The sequence below is a fragment of the Apis florea genome, unplaced genomic scaffold, assembly GCF_048593485.1.
Source record: "Apis florea isolate Af1SG1 unplaced genomic scaffold, ASM4859348v1 contig_3203_pilon, whole genome shotgun sequence".
Classification (NCBI taxonomy): Eukaryota; Metazoa; Arthropoda; class Insecta; order Hymenoptera; family Apidae; genus Apis; species Apis florea.
In genome coordinates this window covers 8,667,115-8,685,051 of record NW_028256723.1, presented here as the reverse complement: position 1 = coordinate 8,685,051, position 17,937 = coordinate 8,667,115, and the positions used below count along the sequence as shown (strand labels likewise).

The 17,937-nt window shown below is 25.5% G+C and overlaps 4 protein-coding genes and 2 long non-coding RNA genes across 15 annotated transcripts in view; 3 read left to right on the top strand and 3 right to left on the bottom strand.

The window, feature by feature from the left end:
• The window catches only part of LOC100871605 (SLIT-ROBO Rho GTPase-activating protein 1), a 38,623-nt gene extending 32,479 nt beyond the window's left edge, over positions 1–6,144 (top strand). For all 8 annotated transcript variants that reach the window (XM_086911069.1, XM_086911067.1, XM_086911072.1 and 5 more), the window contains 2 exons: positions 1,123–1,393; positions 3,494–6,144. In XM_086911069.1, coding sequence (XP_086767195.1) covers positions 1,123–1,393; positions 3,494–4,519 — 1,297 coding nt within the window. In that variant the 3' untranslated portion in view covers positions 4,520–6,144. The remainder of the gene's footprint in view (positions 1–1,122; positions 1,394–3,493) is intronic.
• On the bottom strand, positions 954–6,161 carry LOC147657270 (uncharacterized). The gene is made up of 3 exons (XR_015292910.1): positions 5,808–6,161; positions 2,329–3,527; positions 954–2,264 (listed from the first exon to the last, which is right to left on the bottom strand). It is a non-coding gene; the product is annotated as an uncharacterized LOC147657270 (long non-coding RNA).
• Positions 6,020–12,066, top strand: LOC100869741 (E3 ubiquitin-protein ligase RNF123). Of its 3 annotated transcripts, none has more exons than XM_086911076.1 (11): positions 6,020–6,204; positions 7,443–7,550; positions 7,626–7,948; positions 8,099–9,046; positions 9,123–9,250; positions 9,349–9,452; positions 9,612–10,681; positions 10,756–11,084; positions 11,155–11,320; positions 11,397–11,543; positions 11,632–12,066. In XM_086911076.1, the coding sequence occupies exons 2-11, from the start codon at positions 7,453–7,455 to the stop codon at positions 11,940–11,942; spliced, it is 3,624 nt and encodes a 1,207-aa protein (XP_086767202.1). In that variant the 5' UTR covers positions 6,020–6,204; positions 7,443–7,452; the 3' UTR covers positions 11,943–12,066. The 3 variants fall into 3 exon arrangements, with proteins under 3 accessions (XP_086767202.1, XP_086767201.1, XP_003692509.4); XM_086911075.1 differs by lacking the exon at positions 6,020–6,204 and adding an exon at positions 6,800–7,106; XM_003692461.4 differs by lacking the exon at positions 6,020–6,204 and adding an exon at positions 6,834–7,106 and having other exon boundaries at positions 7,275–7,550.
• LOC100872169 (sodium-coupled neutral amino acid transporter 7) lies at positions 12,067–14,805 on the bottom strand. The gene is made up of 5 exons (XM_003692405.4): positions 14,602–14,805; positions 14,252–14,415; positions 13,595–13,955; positions 13,147–13,396; positions 12,067–13,047 (listed from the first exon to the last, which is right to left on the bottom strand). The coding sequence occupies exons 2-5, from the start codon at positions 14,358–14,360 to the stop codon at positions 12,391–12,393; spliced, it is 1,377 nt and encodes a 458-aa protein (XP_003692453.1). The 5' UTR covers positions 14,361–14,415; positions 14,602–14,805; the 3' UTR covers positions 12,067–12,390.
• LOC147657269 (uncharacterized) lies at positions 14,371–15,374 on the top strand. The gene is made up of 2 exons (XR_015292911.1): positions 14,371–14,508; positions 14,609–15,374. It is a non-coding gene; the product is annotated as an uncharacterized LOC147657269 (long non-coding RNA).
• Positions 15,375–15,404: 30 nt separating this feature from the next.
• LOC100872405 (bolA-like protein 3) lies at positions 15,405–17,846 on the bottom strand. The gene is made up of 5 exons (XM_003692407.4): positions 17,484–17,846; positions 16,606–16,844; positions 16,221–16,347; positions 15,675–15,763; positions 15,405–15,586 (listed from the first exon to the last, which is right to left on the bottom strand). Exons 2-5 carry the CDS (start codon positions 16,645–16,647, stop codon positions 15,521–15,523), a joined length of 324 nt encoding a protein of 107 aa, XP_003692455.1. The 5' UTR covers positions 16,648–16,844; positions 17,484–17,846; the 3' UTR covers positions 15,405–15,520.
• Between the last annotated feature and the right edge of the window lie 91 nt (positions 17,847–17,937).

Sequence of the window (17,937 nt, the reverse complement as noted above, 5' to 3'; positions counted from 1 at the left end):
CAGAGGGAACGAAATTCGGATGAATTCAATTGTGCTTGCTTTTTAAAAGGAAAAGCTTCTTTAGGATACTACGTTAGAGATGCTTATTTATTTTAGTTTTCGCGAATGAATCTTTTTTCCTTTTTAATCCTTTCCATGTTACTTAATTTTATTTTATATCTTGAATTTGTTATTATGACATTTGTGAAAATATTCGGAATATGGATGATTTCTCTTCAAAATAGGATACTTCTTATGGAAAGAATTAAACATGGAGTAAGAAAGTATAGAATTGTAATTAATGCGTTAAGAAGATTTCTCCGCACTTATTCATTCATTTCATTAATTCATTCATTTCAATTTCATCTTTACATTAAAATTTAATTTAAAAATTTAGAAAAAATATAATTTAAAAAATTTAATTTACATGAATCATTTGATTTTGAATAAAAAGAAAATTTTGAATAATTTACAGAGATATATATAGGCATAAATAAAAATATTTGCTAATGTTTCTTAATACTTCAAATAAAATTTGTTATTATTTACTATTCACTATGTTACTTACTATTCACTAGCATTTTTTTTAGAAGAGAAAATAATAATAATGAAAAATACTCAATAAGTATTCCTCTTATATGCTTACTAATATATTTCCAAATATTCATAAATATTTTCAATTATTATAAAGTAATAAAATAATATTCTATTCTATTCTATTTAACAGGATTAATAATTCTATAAACTAATGTTGAAATGATTTCATTTGTTTCATATAATATATATATATATTTAACATTAACAGTATTTTTATTTAAATTATAATAATGCTATTGACAATAAAATACTCATTAATAATCTTCAAGACAGTAATATGTTAAAAATTCAGGAAATTGTGGTTATCAATATGGTTAATTACGGTCAATGTTTTTTATATAAACTAATATTGCGGAGGAATTTTTCTAATACTATTATTATAGGATTTAAGATCAATATTTATTATATTACAATTTGTTGCTTAATTCTTAAAAACATAATACTAAAGCTTCTTCATAAATCCAGGACTGCTTATCATGCAAATATATCTTCTTATTTTTTTTTTTATATAATGCCATTTTATAAAGGCCTCTATTTTTTGTTTAGGGACGAAGAACGTGAAAAGGAACTCCTGAAATCGTCCAGCGAAGAATCAATGCGAAGAAGGACTTCTAGCTCTGCCGACAGTGTTCTTTCAAGTAACAATTCACCACTGATGGGACCATCCGGAAATCCAAATACTTGGCCTCCTGGTACTACATCTGATATGCAGTCTACCACGATCGCAACAGAGAATAGCAGTAACAGCGGTGTTATCCCAGCAGTCGTGACAAATGTCCCTTGCATCTCGTCAACACAACCAATCATCAGTCGAGAGGTACTGGAAACTACTGTTTAGTATAATTATTCGGTTTTTTCTTTTCATACATTCGTTTGCTTGTACATTTTCTATAATTGCACTCGGAAGATTTTGAACTTTTATGCACAAGTGCATGGCTATTGTGCTATAATACTATTTTCCTTAAATGCAGTAGCAGCGAAGGAATGCACATTGCCGTCTTAAAAATGCAGATTTATTGCCTGTATATCACATACATCTAGAAAGCAGCATTGCTTTTCGTAAAACTACAATATGTTATAAAATTTTTTATTTATTTAAATAGAAATATACGAAAATAATAATTATATGTTAATTCAAATTTTATACATAAAAATTAGAATCGTTATAATTTCTTCTTTCTTTCTATTCAACAAGTATTTTCCGATGATTTTTTTTTTTTTTATTATTGATCTTGTTGGTTTCATTTAATTGTAAACTTAAAATGGAAAACGTGAACTTAAGATTATGTTAAGTTTAATTTACTTCGAAATCTCAATTAGTTGTAATTATTTGTATGATATATTTGTAAATAAAATAGAAATATATACATGTTTGTTGCTGCATGTGCCTTGGTCTCTTTGTCTTGTGTCGCCTATGTCCTTTTTTTGTTGTCTTGCGTCATTTTTTTCTTTTTTGTAATGATTACGACTTTCAATGTTAATAGTTGGGATGGTTTTTCCAGATATACGTTTAGTCAGCCTTTAGTTGACAAGAAAAGTTTCACGTACATAGGTAGTGGGCGAAACGGACTAAAAACTGTTCGATAAAACTGCTGCCAAGTGTCGTGTGGTTCTGTCGTTTGTGTTTTTCGTTTCGTTGAAGGAGTGCCTCTGTTTAACAGTTCAGTTGGTTTGTGAATCCTAGCATTCTGTAAAACAATTTCAGTCTATAGATGAAACCAAAATGGAATGCTACTCGCAGAGTCTACTTACCAGCGGATATTCTTTTGGCTTTAGGTGAGTAAACAAAGTGTCTCACCCTCAGATCAGTTAATAATTAACTTTGTCGTTGACATCTGTAGACAGATAGGTATCAATACAAGGCTGTTGTCATGTTTACACGTTTGCCTGCTTGTATTCATCCTACTCATAGTCAGTTTTACGAGCAGTTTTTAATTCTATTTTGGTATGAATATTGATCTTATGCACTTCTTTTTATTCATTTCTTTATTTTCATATTAATGCATGCAGAAAGATTCACTTTAATCATATTATATCTTCATATTCTTGTATACATGTTTGAATGTTGCAAATTATTTTAGATAAATCTAAAATATTTTGAAGTATTCTAGATTAGAAGGTTTAATAATCAATTTTTTTTGTGAAATATAAAAATAGACAAGATAAGTAGAGGAAAAAAATAATAAAATTGAATTGAATTTTTGAAAATTGAAATTTTATAAAATATTACTTTATCTTAACTATTTGAATGATTTATATAAATTAAAAAAATTATCTAATTTGCATAATAAGAAATCAATCTGTATCATTTATCAAAAAATACCAAAAATTAATGAATTATTTTTGTATATGATTGAAATTTGAAATTTTATTTTTTTTTTATTTTTATTATAAAAAACATTAATAGCTAAACAATTATTAAATAATAATTAAATTCATTATTATTTATTTAATAATCATTTTAAAAGTAAAAAATTCATTTGAAAATGATCATCTAGAATACAATATTATTATTTATATTATAATTTTACTTTTTTTTAATGTATCAATTATTTTAATAAATAAATTTTCTGTGTTAAATTAATAATTTGTATTTAGCATTTAATCAATTACTATTTTATTATATTGATAAATATATTTTGTTATAAATTTATTTTTATTATAGGTTCTTACAAAATATTAAATATAAATTATATATAAGAAAAAAATAACATAAGTTTTTGACAAAATTCCAGGGCACTACATAGCAATAACAACACAGAAAATAATTTACATTTCATTGCAACAAACATGGTTGGTAATTTGGAAAATGTTACTAGTTTCTTATTTACTGTAACAAGACATTTCATCATAAATGCTTTCTTAAAACGTCTATGTTATAATTTATAATTATTTCACACAATTAAACTACTTCCAGGAATGCGCATCTCGAATGGCAAAAGTATCAACACCTGAAAAAGAAAAACATATCTTCGTTACCGATCATCGTACAGATCCTATGTCAGTTATTATCACTAATAACACGGAAAATGAGAAGATATTAGAATTTAGTGAATCGTCACAACAACAACGTAACGAAGATAGCGAAGAGACAGAACGTATTTCTTTGATGAGCTTGGACAGTGGAACAAAGCGTGGAACAAGCAGGAAACAACATTGGAAATCCCAGAGTATGGGCGATACTGTACAGCAAACAACGAATTCTGTTCAAACTAGCAACATTATCTCTCAAGAGGAAGAGCCACAGGAACAGCCGACGTTTTCAGCAAATCGAGAGCTTTGGCAGAGACGTGCAACATCACAGACGCAATTGAACCCACCTGCACCTCCAAATCATAAAATTTTTCGCACCTCTCAAGAATTCCGTGAAATGCGTCAAAAACATACACCAGATCTTGTAATGGATCTGCCGTTATCTGCGCAAGATGCAAGCAAAAAATCAGCTTCATCGAGCAGTCTAAGCAGTTCAGATGAAGAAACCCCCACACAGCCATCTCGTACCGAAGCAGCCACGTCGCCAACAGGGGGACCCGAATCTCCTGACATGAGTACAGCCGCAGAAAGATTTGCCAAACAAAACCAATGCACTTTAAAAAAGAATACTAAGTCCAATCCAGATGCATCAAAATTGAAACGTGTAGAAACCGAGCATGATCCCGAACAAGAATCCGAAGAAATCGTTAGATCGACTAGTTCTAATCAGATTTCAGATTCGATGTCCTTAAGATCACCTCTTCCACCACGTTCAACACCCAAGATAGCGGCAAAATTTGCAGATATGCATTTAACTGGTGGCAGTCAGGTATCTTCATTCAAACCACAAATAAAAGTGAAGCCAACGATCCTTAGAAAACCAGTGTTACCGTTCCCACATCCACATATGAGTCCCGAGCTCGCAAGGAAGATTGAAAAGCAAGCGCAAAGCACTGAACAAACCAATTAATTGCTATTCAGGGTATCACAAAGAACAAGAGAGTTTTTAGCAGCGAAGAAATATTTATTTTCTATGATCCATGCGTGTTTGATTAAGATTTCCAGACGCATAGATTTGCCACTGACTTTCCATTGACCAGTTACTCCGCCCAAATCGTAAGGACACGAAGTGTGTTAGTTACTGTACCCAAAAAGAAAGGAAAGCCGAACAGCATCACCCCTTAATATGAAACGAAACACAGGAATTTAGTTGCATATGAAAGGTTTGATGCTATTCTCGGGCCGAGTTTATTTTTTCTACGACTATTTTCCATTTTCGCATAATTTTTTTACCAAATGACCCGCGAAACGATGTTTCTAGTCATCGAACGACGATTGAAGAAACGATGCGAGAAATGTATGAGCGAGAAAATACATCGAAAAAACATTGAAAAAAAAAAAAAAAAAGAAAAAAAGAAAAAAAAAATAATTTTGAGGTTAAGCAGTTTTTCGTCGAGAGAGAGAGAGAGAGAGAGAGAGAGAGAGAGAGAGAGAGAGAGAGAGAGACTTGAGCGAAAGAGCGCGAACGAGATAGAATAAAAACAAAATGATTTTGTACGTTGGACGATTTGTAATTTATTGCAAGGAATATTTCTTCTCAACGTGTTATCAGTCTGATATTTGCAACAAACAAATTTGATGTTCCTTTAAAAACGTACGCGAGTAAATATGAGTTTGAAACAAAACAGAAAAAAGCCTTTCCCAGAAGTTCGTTTTTGAGAATGAGTGAGATGGTTTTTGATGGGATTTGAATTCCGAGTTATTATTATTACTATTATTATTTTTATTATTATTATTATCATTATTAAACGTTATTAACATGTCACGAACGTCTTTAATAATAATAATATGACAATGATGTTCGATATATTCATGAATAATAAGTGTACAATAATACACGAGTATTTAATGGTTCGACGTCAGTTCTAGATATGTACCAATAATTCTACTATGAAAAAAGAATTTAACGAAATCGGAAGAAAACGATATAACATCTCAACGTATTCTTCATTCCTATAATCATTAAAAAAAAATCACTGTACTCGTTTAAATAATATGCATACAGTATATGCAATATGATACTATATGCAAGTATTTTACAAATTATACTTTGAGTGGAAAAATCATTCGAAACGTGCTATAAACCATCGTAATCCGCTGAATAACGAATGATGCGAATCAGTTAAGATTGACTATCGTAATACTCTTTATAGTTACTGATTAAATATTAGTACGAAATATTATCACATTATACCCACCGCAATAAGAAAATACCAAAGCCAATGGATTATTGCCCTTTTTCCGACTGTACCATAATATTTGTTGAGTGAACATGACGCCAGATCTTCTGTTTTCTAACGATGCGTTCGTTTTTTATATAGTTCACGGTGAGAGTTGTGCTTTTACAATCATTTTTTCTATAACTATTCTCAAGCTAAATTGTTAGTTTCATGAGAATGCAGTATAATTTAATGTATAATTTAATGTTGTTACATATTTATATTAATGTGACCCTTTGTCCTATACTGAAGCCTAATTTGATTATTTCGTTACGGTTACTGATATTAACTTCAATAAAGGAACTTGCAGGCTGTATTGACCGTTTGTGCAACAAACCTAATTATATTTCTAAGTTTAACTTATACAAATTTTATGGTAAGTAAATTTTTTAATATTTTTTTTATTTTATTGTTATTTATTTTGAAAATAATTCGATAAATTGATAAATGAATTAAATTGTGATTATATTTTATAAACTTATGTCATATTATTATATACATAAATTTATTTTATATATATATATATATATATTATATTATTATTTTTTTTTTTTATCTGGGCATTCGAATATTCAAAATATCGAAACTTAAATTTGATTTCAAAATATTAAAACTCAAGATATTTAGATATTTGAATATTTGTACTATATTTGTGATTTAAATATCGAAGAAGAATTATATGACAAATTTCTCGAATTATATAGTAAGAATGTTTAAACAATAAATCCATTTTATAGTTAATTCTATTTATTATATATACTATTACATTATATTAGGATTATATAATTTGTCGTAACGAGATACTTTAAATTTTACTATTTCATAAATTCGCGGGAGATTGAAGTGACTAAATTATTATATAAAATATAAAATAAAAATATATAAAAAATATTAAAAATATATAAATTATTTAATATATTTTTAAATTGAAGTAAGAATTCAAACACTGTTGCCAAATTTACTGTTACTTTAGTTTGTATAAAGTAGGCTATGATTATGGAATCGTTCATTTTCGACTCGTGTTTTAAAAATATTTTACACATAGCGAATTCAGTAGTTTAAACAAATAACGAAATTTTGTATACACTTTCACTTCACAAAATTCGATATAGAAAAATATTCTAAAACAATTTTCCCTACATCAGTATCTCTAGCGCGAAATACGAACAAGGAAAGATATATTTATATTTAATAGAAATAAATACGGTTGATATATCAGCTAATGTCAGTTGTACATATGTGTTCTTTATAAAATGATAAAAATATATTAATTTACAGGTATGTATGTTTAGAATATTTTTTTATAATTCGCATATCAAATATTTACATTTGTAATTGATATATTTTTCTCAAATTCAATTGTTATATTTTTGACATTATTGCTCGATTTCGTTAAAAATGTGGTTAGTTTTCGATAATTACTATAACTTATTATACTATTTACAGATGAACAAATTAAAGAAATTATTAAAAATATAATGTTAATTATTATAATCTGAAAATATATTAACTAGTTGAACGAAGTCACTGCCTTTAACGCGATTCTTTGAATAAATTTATTTGTCATTTAAACTTATTTTATTTTAATATTTTCAATGCTGACAAACGATAAAGATTTTCAGACATGGAAATTGATGAAATTATAAGAAATATCTTTGGGCCGGATGTATTCTTAGAATCTAATGATACAAAATTTAGCAAAGAAAATGAAAAGCCTTCAAGGTATTTTTATCAATCTTATTTCTTTATAAATGAGTTAAAATAATGATTTTTGAAATATATGTATTAAAATTTTAGAGTGTCACATAGTTTAGATTTGATAAATAAATATATTGAAAGTACCCTTTTAAAAGATGCTCCGGTAAAAGATATACAAGACAGTAGAATTGGCAGAATTGGACCAGATATAGTTCGATTTGATGTATCATCACGTCTTGGATTATTTTCAATTTCTCCTGATAGACTTACTGTTAATGCTAGAAGTAATTTTAGTACAATGAGAGCAAATACAGCAGTATATCAAGGAAAATGGTTATATGAAATACAACTTGGAACCAAAGGTCTTATGCAAATTGGTTGGAGTACAGTTAATTGTAAATTCACTCAAGAATCTGGAGTTGGTATGTTATTAATATTTATAATATTTATTAATAATATAATTTGGAAATATTTAATTTTATTTTATTAAAAAAAATTTAAATACTTATTAATATAATTTTATTTAATAATATCTTTTAATTTTAAAATGTAATGTAATACCTTCTTATTAGGAGATACTATTAATTCATATGCTTATGATGGAAATCGTATTAGAAAATGGAATGTGGCTACATATTCATATGGAGAATCATGGCTTGCAGGAGATATTATTGGATGTGCAATAGATTTAGACAATGGATATGTTGATTTTTACAGAAATGGTAGACATTTAGGACGAGCATTTGAAAATATATCAATGGGTAGTGGATTTGCATATTTTCCAACAGTCAGTCTTGCATTAAAAGAAAGTTTAACAGCCAATTTTGGATGCACACCAATGCATTATCCTTTAGAAGGATATGAACCATTACAAGCAGTTCCAAAACAAGAAATACATCAAGCTAAACTTTTATTTAAATGGTTTTCAAAAATAATAGAACAGATAAATACAAGACAGAATATGAATAAAGAAATTATGTTGTCTGATGAAAATATGAGTGTAAAGGCCTATTTAATGTGTCTTTCAAATTGTATTTTAAAACATATAGGACCTTTAGTTGCAATACCATATATTACAGAAGATATTTTAGTTCCTTTCATGCAACATATTTCTGAATCAAAAACAAATTTTACTTCTTTATTATCAACTTGTTTAGATTTATTATGGACATTTCTTGAAGAGCATGAGATCAAAATATGTTTGGAAACTATTGTCCTTTTTTTATTATCTGCATTCAAACATGTATCTTATTTATCTGAATATTTTGATCAGTGTAAAAGTATACTTCTTTTAACAAAAATTTGTCAACATATATTGACGCGACAATACTTACTACAACATTTACTTTTTGATCAAGTAAGGCTTCCAAATTTCTTGAATGTTAAACCACCAGATAGGAAAGGATTAATTGATATAGTCAGTAATGTATGGTGGGAAACAGATCCTGTAGATTTAACGATTGAAGCTAATAAGGAAAGTTATATGGAAGCATGTCAACAAATTAAAGCTACAATCTCTGGTATAATCAATAAATAAATATTTTTGCTATATAACATTTCCTGTTTTATACATATTATTATATTTATATTTTGCAGAATTAGAAACATTACAAGTACAATTATTAGTAATTCTTCTTGATAATTCTGATGGAAATGAAAAGAGACCAACTTCAAGAACTATATTTTTAAAGAAATTTAAACGTTTTGTACCTATAGCAAATAATGTAAGTTAGAAGACTGATAAATTATTCATGAATAAATTACTCTATGTAGCATTATGTGTTTAGTTAGTATTTCTACAGAGAATAATCAATAACTTCAGAATTCTGCACCGATTACACTATGTTGCATTTATCGACTTCTGGTTGCATTCAGAATTTTATGGGATGCTGAAGTTGGAACATCTCCTATTTATGTGCCTTGCAAGTAAATTTCCATCAAGTATATTTATAATATTTTATATGTTATATACATTATATTATTTAATGTTATATACATTTTATTGATTGAATATCTTATTTATCTTTATTTAATATTTTTTTTTAATATTAATTCATCTAATAACTTATAAATTAAAATGAATAGGGTATTTTACGATGGATCAATTGATTACTTGGGAATTGAAAGACTGGGTGGTGTAGTATCTCATTTAAACAAGTTGCATAGGAATGAACTAGTACAGATATTAGGTCCTGAACATGAAGCAATTGTTACAACGGAACAGACTCAAGATTCATCTAATTCATATACTAGAATGGCACTCGTTCGAGTGATAAATATGAATCCATTAGATCAAGGAAGATCAATAATTCTTGATACGGCACCGTTACCCGTAAATATTGTAGATTCGACTACATCTTTGCTTGAGCTACTTGATAGTATTATTTTGTTCTACCATCTAGTAGCAAAAAAGCCATTAGCAAAAGTGGCTTTTCTTAGGAATAGCATGTTAGAATATATTTCTGCTAGTCAAGATTTAAAAATACGACTAGGAGAAGTTACAAAAAAAAAAAACGTTGAATCTGAGACAGTTCAGCAAGAATTGTCTAGATCGATAAATGTTTTTAATACCAAATTAATAGAACAGGGAAGACACATGGCCTGGATTCGTGCTGCTGTTTATTCAGAAGAAAAACAATCATTATTAGCTTGGCTTCTAAAAGTGGTTACATTGACTTTAATGAATGCTAGTTCAGAAGGAAATATGTTTAGTTTTGTACCAGACTTTTATTTGGAAGCATTAGCTGATTTATGTGTTGGTTTACGAAATCACATGCATCCAACAGCACATATTGAAAAAATTCCAAATTATCAAGAAATGTTTTTAACCATAGCTAAATTTCTTTGTGATCATTTTATGGATCCTCGTATAGTAAATATAGATTCAAAGAGCACATTACTTTTGACATTGGCTGGATTTGTATTCAATCCACTTACATTAGAAGCTATGGAAAATGTACCAGAAGAAAGTCGAATGAAATTGGTTACAAACTTATTAAAATCATATAAAAATAGGGCATGGGCCGAATCGAATTGGATTTTAGTCAGATTTTGGCAAGGTAACGGTTTCGCCTTTCGATATGACAGAAGCCCGCATCTTTTGAAAAAAGGTGGATCAAAATCATTTCAACAAGAATCAATTTCTCAACCTAGAAGTATGTAATTTTTGTTTTCAGTAAATGCCTTAAAAATTGGATGATCAGTGAGTTTACTGATCTCCGTTCTTTAGAACCATGTCCATCCATTGTATACCAAGGCCACATAAGGGATGTGTTATTAGAAAATCTGCAAGATACAACGGCATTCTTAAATTCTTTATTAAATCTATTAAACTGGACTTTTTCGGAATTTATTGGAATGGTGCAAGAGATCCATAATGTTTCATCAAGACCTGAAAGAGTTTTCATTGAATCTAGACAGTTAAAAATATGTGCTACATGTTTTGATTTAACGATTTCATTGTTGAGAGTTTTGGAGATGATCATCACGGTGGTTCCAAATATTTTCAATAATGCATCACAATCTTTCAGTGAAAATCTATTGTTCAGATTGTGCCAAGTATATGTTCCTAAGTTATTTTTATTTTTATATTTTATTTGATATATAATTATCATTATATTTTTTTTAGCTACTTTGTCAAGTTTTAAATAGAATCAGTTCACAAACTAGTTGTTTCCGACATGTTGTATTATTGGAAATTCCAGATTTAGAATCTGTAGATCATTTTCCAATACTTGCAGCTGCTACAGGTATTTTATTTGCTTTACTGAATGAAGATATGATCAACTTTAAATGTAAGTATTTGTTTTAATTACGACATAAATGACATATTCAGAACTTATAATAGAAATCAAATATGAATATTATTAGCAAAATATGAAAAGGAAGTACCAAAGATTACTCAAACTTTATTAATAGAACCAAGTTTTCAAATGAGTACTCTATATTTCTTATTAGGAGATTCAAAACATGAAGATAAACAGCAACGAAATATAAAAAAATTTTCTTTTTTGAATTGTAAGTATAAATAAGTATTTATTTTGATGTTAGAAATAATTATGAAAAATATGTTTTCATATAACTTTTTAAAATGAAATTTTTATAGATCCAAATGATGTAACAGAGGAAGAAATAAAAAAAGTGAAAGACATGATTGAATATTTAGATGAATGTCGTATTATTTTGCCAAATTCAAAAATTTCTAGTGATAATGGTGATACTTGTACAATATGCTATGCACAACCTATAGCAGTAACTTTTAAACCTTGTAATCATCAAACATGTCGTATTTGTATTGATCGACATCTCTTAAACAACAGATCATGTTTTTTTTGTAAAATAACAATCGAAAAAGTTGTAGACCTTTCTGGTAATATATTACACGACTTTACTCAAGATAGTATATCTTCAAATTAATTCATGAAATCGTCTTGATAGATATATATTATGAATTATAGTTTCTTGTGAAAATAATTATAAAAATAAATTTCTTGTAAAAATTATAACACATTTTGAAGAAAAGTAAACAAATTGTATAAAATTTTATGTATAAGATTTCATTTATTTAATATTATTTTCTTTTCAAAAGTTTATAGATGCAGTACAAAAATAAAAGATTACAAATTTTAGTTTTTTGTTATAATACAATAGACAATATAACAATAAAATTTGTATATATCAGTCTTTCTGATTTTCTATTATAATTAAAATAATGTATCAATATCTGTTAAAATATCTATCTAAATCACAAGAGAGTGATAAATCACGAAGTATAATGAGCAAAATTTTTAAAAAGTTCCTTTACTTATAAAAAGTTTAGGAAAATACTTTTATATAAAATTTTCTTATAACAGAATAAAATATACTAAGTACATAAATTTTTTTTTAAATGTTTAAAACCAGTAACTAATGGAATTGTTTTAGATGTTATACTTAAATCTTCTATTGTTTCTACAAATATAATTCCAGATACAAATGCACCAAGTGCAGTGATAAAAACTGCAAAAAATATTAGTAATCGATCTTTGTTTAGATGTAATTCTGAATCTTTTAAAAGTATACATTGAAACAAACAAATGCCTGGAAAAATAAAAATAAAAGCTGCCGATAAGACTCCTAATAAATTAATAACTGGCGAAATATCTGGTAGTAATATTGCAATTATTAAAGATAATATATACCAAATCAACGTAATAAAAATTCTAAATTTAATAGTTATATTAATGTCCATTCCTAGAAGACTTAAAAGAGCATCGCGACCACAATACAAAACAATTGGATATGTAGTAAAATTTTTAATTGCTATAAATATAATGCCTAAAGTAAGAATTATACTTTTATCTGTATATCCTTGAAGAATATCACTGGGTACTTTATCAATACCAAATGTTGCATATCCAAAAATACCAACCACTGTATAAATGGTAAAACAAATAATCATGCTTACTATAGCACATAATGTAAACTTACGGAGATTTCGTTCTTTCATGCAAGCATACATTGGTATTGCTGTCATATGATTCTGTAAATATAATATAAAAGCAATATAATTAAGAATTATTTATAAAATCAAAATTATTTTGTTTCTTCCATCTTTATAATAATGCTAAAAGTATAATACCTGATATGCAAAACAAATTATTGGAATTATTTGAAGTGCTTCAAGTTTATTGTCTGGCCATATTTTCATAGGATTAATAGGAGATTCAGTATAAGTAAAACTCTTGTAGACTATCAATGATACTACATATAAAATAGTTATGCATCCAATAGAACTAGTATAACTTAAAACATCCAATCTTTTGAAAAAGCATAAAGGCAATATAAATAAACTACATGTTACAATTGTGACAAATGTTCTGGATAAATACCTAAAATATTAATTTTGCTAATAAAAATCAATAATATTAATAAATATATTAATATTTATTATATATAATGTATTAATAAATATTAATATAATATATTGATATTTATTAATACATTAATAATAATAATTAATAATATATATTAATAATAAATATATTTTTCAAATATATGCTTTGATTTTTCAAAATTTTTCCAATTACCATGTGTGACAATAATCAAATCCATAATATGTTGATAAAACTCTATCAAACTGATCACCAACAACTATCAAAAATGTTAAACAACATCCAAAACTATATATCATAATACAAAAAGCACATAAGAGAAATGATTTTTGTCCATAAAAATTAGCAAACATATCTTGCATACAACAGGTATTTGTAATGTCACTACAATTAGCTAAAATTATAAGAGTAGTAGTGATAAAGACAAGTAATACGAGTTGTACACTAATGGATGTAACCAATCCTCCAGCTTTATCAAAGGCTTGTGGAAAATTTAAAAGGCCTGCTCCTAAAGTAGCATTGACAATTAAAAAAATTGTACTTATTATATTGTTTCCTGTAAATATATACAAAAAATTCTTGTAAAATATATAAAATGTTTGATTTCATTAAATTTTAAAGTATTATAATGTATAAGATGTTGAATTAAAAATTATATTATTTTTGTTCTGTTACACATATATTGTACTATTATAAAAGCAAAATTTACAAACAAATATTATCAAATTTACAAACAAGTGTAATAAATAAATTAGATAACAAATTAATGATTTATTTATTATCATATTATTATTATTATATATTTGAATAAAATTAATCTAAAATTAGAAATAAATATAAAACATAAATTACCTGATTGGTTATTATTTCGATTATTATGAATAGATGAAGGACTTGGTGCAGTACATAATAACATATCATTACTAATAAGTTGTTCCCTATCGCCTATTAAACAATTCATGTTTGATGATTACAAACTGAACGGTTATTTTGATTGACAATTTATTTAATTTTATCTAAAATGATATTTCTTTAAGAAAAAATAAAATATTTATCAATAATATTTATAATTTAATGATTAGTTTAAAAGTTACTTCAGAAAAATTCATGTAAGATTATTACAAAATGATTCAATATGTTATTTTATTGGATTGATTGACTTTATTAATTATAAGAAATATTTATATATTTATTTTATTTACATTTTAGTGAGAACAAAATTGCCCGGAACAAAATGGCCGGCAGTGATGTATTAGTGTATCATGTGACTTCGTAATAGGAGAATCATTGTAATCGTTAAAACGATAATTTGTTCGATATAGTATTGCTTCTCCATTGTCTTCATGTCTTATATCACATATGTTCTCTATCAGCCATTTTGTCTGTATGTATGTTGGCAACTCAGTGAATTTCAAACTTTTTAAATTTTAAATTAAACTATTAGATCCGTATGATGGCGCTGTATTAACTTTGTTACGAAATTTAAACACTTGTTAGATAATAAATTGTAATATTGTAGACATTCTTTTTTACTTGCAACTAATTAAAAAGTAAGTATATATTAAAAATTATGTTATTATTTTTTAAAATAACATTATAAATACATGAAATTTTTTAAAATTTTATTTTCTAAAAAATTTTTGTGATATAATAAAATATTAAAAATTCTGTTTGTAAATAATTTTTCGAATATAATTTTACATATATTCCAATGATTGAAATTTATTAATGATTAAAACCAAATTAAAAACAAATTATAAATGATTAAAAACTTATTAAAAACATTGAAAAATATGAATTTTTTTTTAACATGATTCAATTGAATGAATATATGAAAAGTAATGTATAAAAAAGATATAAAAATATATAGTCTGTATTTATATAAGTAGTTTATATATAATATATATTTCTATTATGTATATATGTAATTTATGTTATTAAAAACTATTAAATAAATATTTTAATTATATGTATACATATATATGAACATAAATAAATCACAAAATATGTATAATGAATATTTATATGCAAAATTTACAAAACTTTGTACAGTTTAATTATACATTTTGTGATATATTTTATAATATAAGAAATAGTTTTGTAAAAAAAATTAAGAATTGTCTAAGATTCAGGAACACTTGTATATATTCGTACACCATGCATATCCTTAATCTCTTCCTTAAGAGCCTATAAAAATAATTATAATTAAGAAAAAAAGATTATATATAATTAAGAAAAAAAGAAATAGTACAATATTGCTTTAAGACTTTCTTACTTCATTAATTAACCGATGCTGTTTAATAGTGTTCAATCCTTTAAATTCTGGTGCTACAACATTTATTTCAAACATTGCACCACATCCTCCTACAACAATAGATTAAAAATTTTCTAAATATTTCTTTAAATTTTTTTTAAAAATGAAAAAAATCATTAAATTTTATAAAATAAAATATTTTTAAATTTAATAGATTAAATAATTTTTATATGTAATAATTATAATTATTACATACAATTATAATAATTATATATTATTACTATATATTATATATTACTATATATACATAGTAATATTATATAATATATATAATATTATATAATATATATATAATTACATATAATTAATATTATTATATTATTATACAACTAAAAAACAATTAGTCTTTTAAATTACAACATTGATAAAATTATAATAATAATACTGATTATTTAAAAGATAATACAAAATCTCAAATGAATAAAATTAATTTTTTTATATTTTATATACAATAAATATATTTAAATGATGATATAATTTTTTAATCCTTTCTTATTATCTTATTACCTGATACATCATTTACTTCTATAAGTTTAGCTTTAGGAAATTTGTTTCTTAAAATTGATATCATTTTTTGCTCAGCATGTTTGCCAGCCAATGCACTATTGGGTCCGTTCCATACTCTCGATAGAAGCTGTAAAACTTTCATTTTATTTATCTTTTGCATTCTTGAAGGGATTGTATTATTTATTTTCTATGTTAATATTTTGTAATGGAAATAGGATATTGAAATAGAGTATTGGGAATTTCTTCAAACTTGAGTAATAAATATTTAACGAGCTGGTTTCGACATGTTAATGAAGAAAATATGTATTATAAAGTTTTTCTCAATTATGAAGCAATATGCATAAAAGTAAACATGCACTTATGTGAGAATGTGTTTTGTACCTACCGAAATATTACGAAAATTTGACATAAACATACGACCAAACATAGTTATTATAATAGATTGCGTTAGATTAAACTTCGTTTGTTTCTTTATTTACAATCTAACGCGTGACAATTTTTTGCTGAAAACAATCAAATAAAACGATAGCAACTGCAAGAGCATGAGTACACGAATAATACGAATATTTTACTCAATCAGCTGATTTCTAACTATAAGTCTATGATAGCGCCATCTATTTAATTCTAGAACATAAAAAAAGGAAAAATATATATTTTAAATTGTTATATAAAAAAAGTCTACATGTATTTACTTGTTTTTACTTAATATTATTTATATATGAAAAATCTATGAGTTAAATACAATATTAAAAGATTCTGTTTTATAATTCAATTTTTTTTTAATTTTATATAAATTATTTTATTCATTAAAAATCACATTTGGTCAATTTTAATTATATTCATAAAAAATTTCAAATATTGAAAATTGAATTATATAAAAAAGAAAAAAAATTAATTATTATTAAAATTAATATTAATTAAAATATATTTTTCATTTTTATGATTAATTATTTAAATTAAATATTAATTATTCATATAAAAATAATATAATATTAATATTTATATATATCCGTAATTAATATAGCAAAAAAATTAAAAATTTTGTATTGTGGAAGATGAAAGACAAGATAAAACTAAAAATTATTATATTAAATGTTATATATTAAATGTTAAAGATACATATAAACATTATGTATAATGTATAATAATCATATGTTATACAATATAATTTTTTGAATTGATATTTTTTATAAAAAAATAATAAAACATCTTTTATAAAATATTCATTTTATAAAAAGTAAGGTTAGTCTATTTATTACTTACTAACTTAACTTTCGTAACTATTCATTTCGTAAAATTATAAGCTATTTTTACTGAATGTTATATCACAACCGGCATCATTTTCATCTCTGTGTATCTAAATAAATCGTGTATTGGTATTTTAGTATTATATTGTTAACAAAATAAACAGATCGCAAGAAAATATTATTTCTTTGATAATTTGCAATTATATACTTATATAATAAAACTCAAGATTCGTAATGATGCAATTAACATAACTTTTTTTAAGATTTCGTAATTTTCAATCCATTAAAAGTCTTTGCCAAAATGAGTGCACAATAAGTAATGTTATTCTGCAGATTAGGTCTAATGAATGATTCGCTAGCTGTAGATAAATGTGCATGTAAACATATATATTACAAGTGGAAATCGAGAACACGCGCGTATGCGCACGCATCATAAACTTGGCAGAGGATGACGTAGATTAACACGGACT

What these genes read in the sequence shown, in the direction of transcription:
- LOC100872405 (XM_003692407.4), bottom strand. Translation starts at nt 16,647, where the DNA reads ATGTTTGGTCGTATGTTTATGTCAAATTTTCGTAATATTTCG. An exon ending in CAAATTTTCGTAATATTTCG is followed by an intron (nt 16,348 to 16,605) that starts GTAGGTACAAAA and finishes AAAGTTTTACAG; the next exon opens with CTTCTATCGAGAGTATGGAA. An exon ending in AGAAGTAAATGATGTATCAG is followed by an intron (nt 15,764 to 16,220) that starts GTAATAAGATAA and finishes CTATTGTTGTAG; the next exon opens with GAGGATGTGGTGCAATGTTT.
- LOC100869741 (XM_086911076.1), top strand. Translation starts at nt 7,453, where the DNA reads ATGGAAATTGATGAAATTATAAGAAATATCTTTGGGCCGGATGTATTC. An exon ending in GAAAATGAAAAGCCTTCAAG is followed by an intron (nt 7,551 to 7,625) that starts GTATTTTTATCA and finishes TTAAAATTTTAG; the next exon opens with AGTGTCACATAGTTTAGATT. An exon ending in CACTCAAGAATCTGGAGTTG is followed by an intron (nt 7,949 to 8,098) that starts GTATGTTATTAA and finishes CCTTCTTATTAG; the next exon opens with GAGATACTATTAATTCATAT.
- LOC100872169 (XM_003692405.4), bottom strand. Translation starts at nt 14,360, where the DNA reads ATGAATTGTTTAATAGGCGATAGGGAACAACTTATTAGTAATGATATG. An exon ending in TCGAAATAATAACCAATCAG is followed by an intron (nt 13,956 to 14,251) that starts GTAATTTATGTT and finishes ATATATTTACAG; the next exon opens with GAAACAATATAATAAGTACA. An exon ending in TAATTTGTTTTGCATATCAG is followed by an intron (nt 13,048 to 13,146) that starts GTATTATACTTT and finishes TTATATTTACAG; the next exon opens with AATCATATGACAGCAATACC.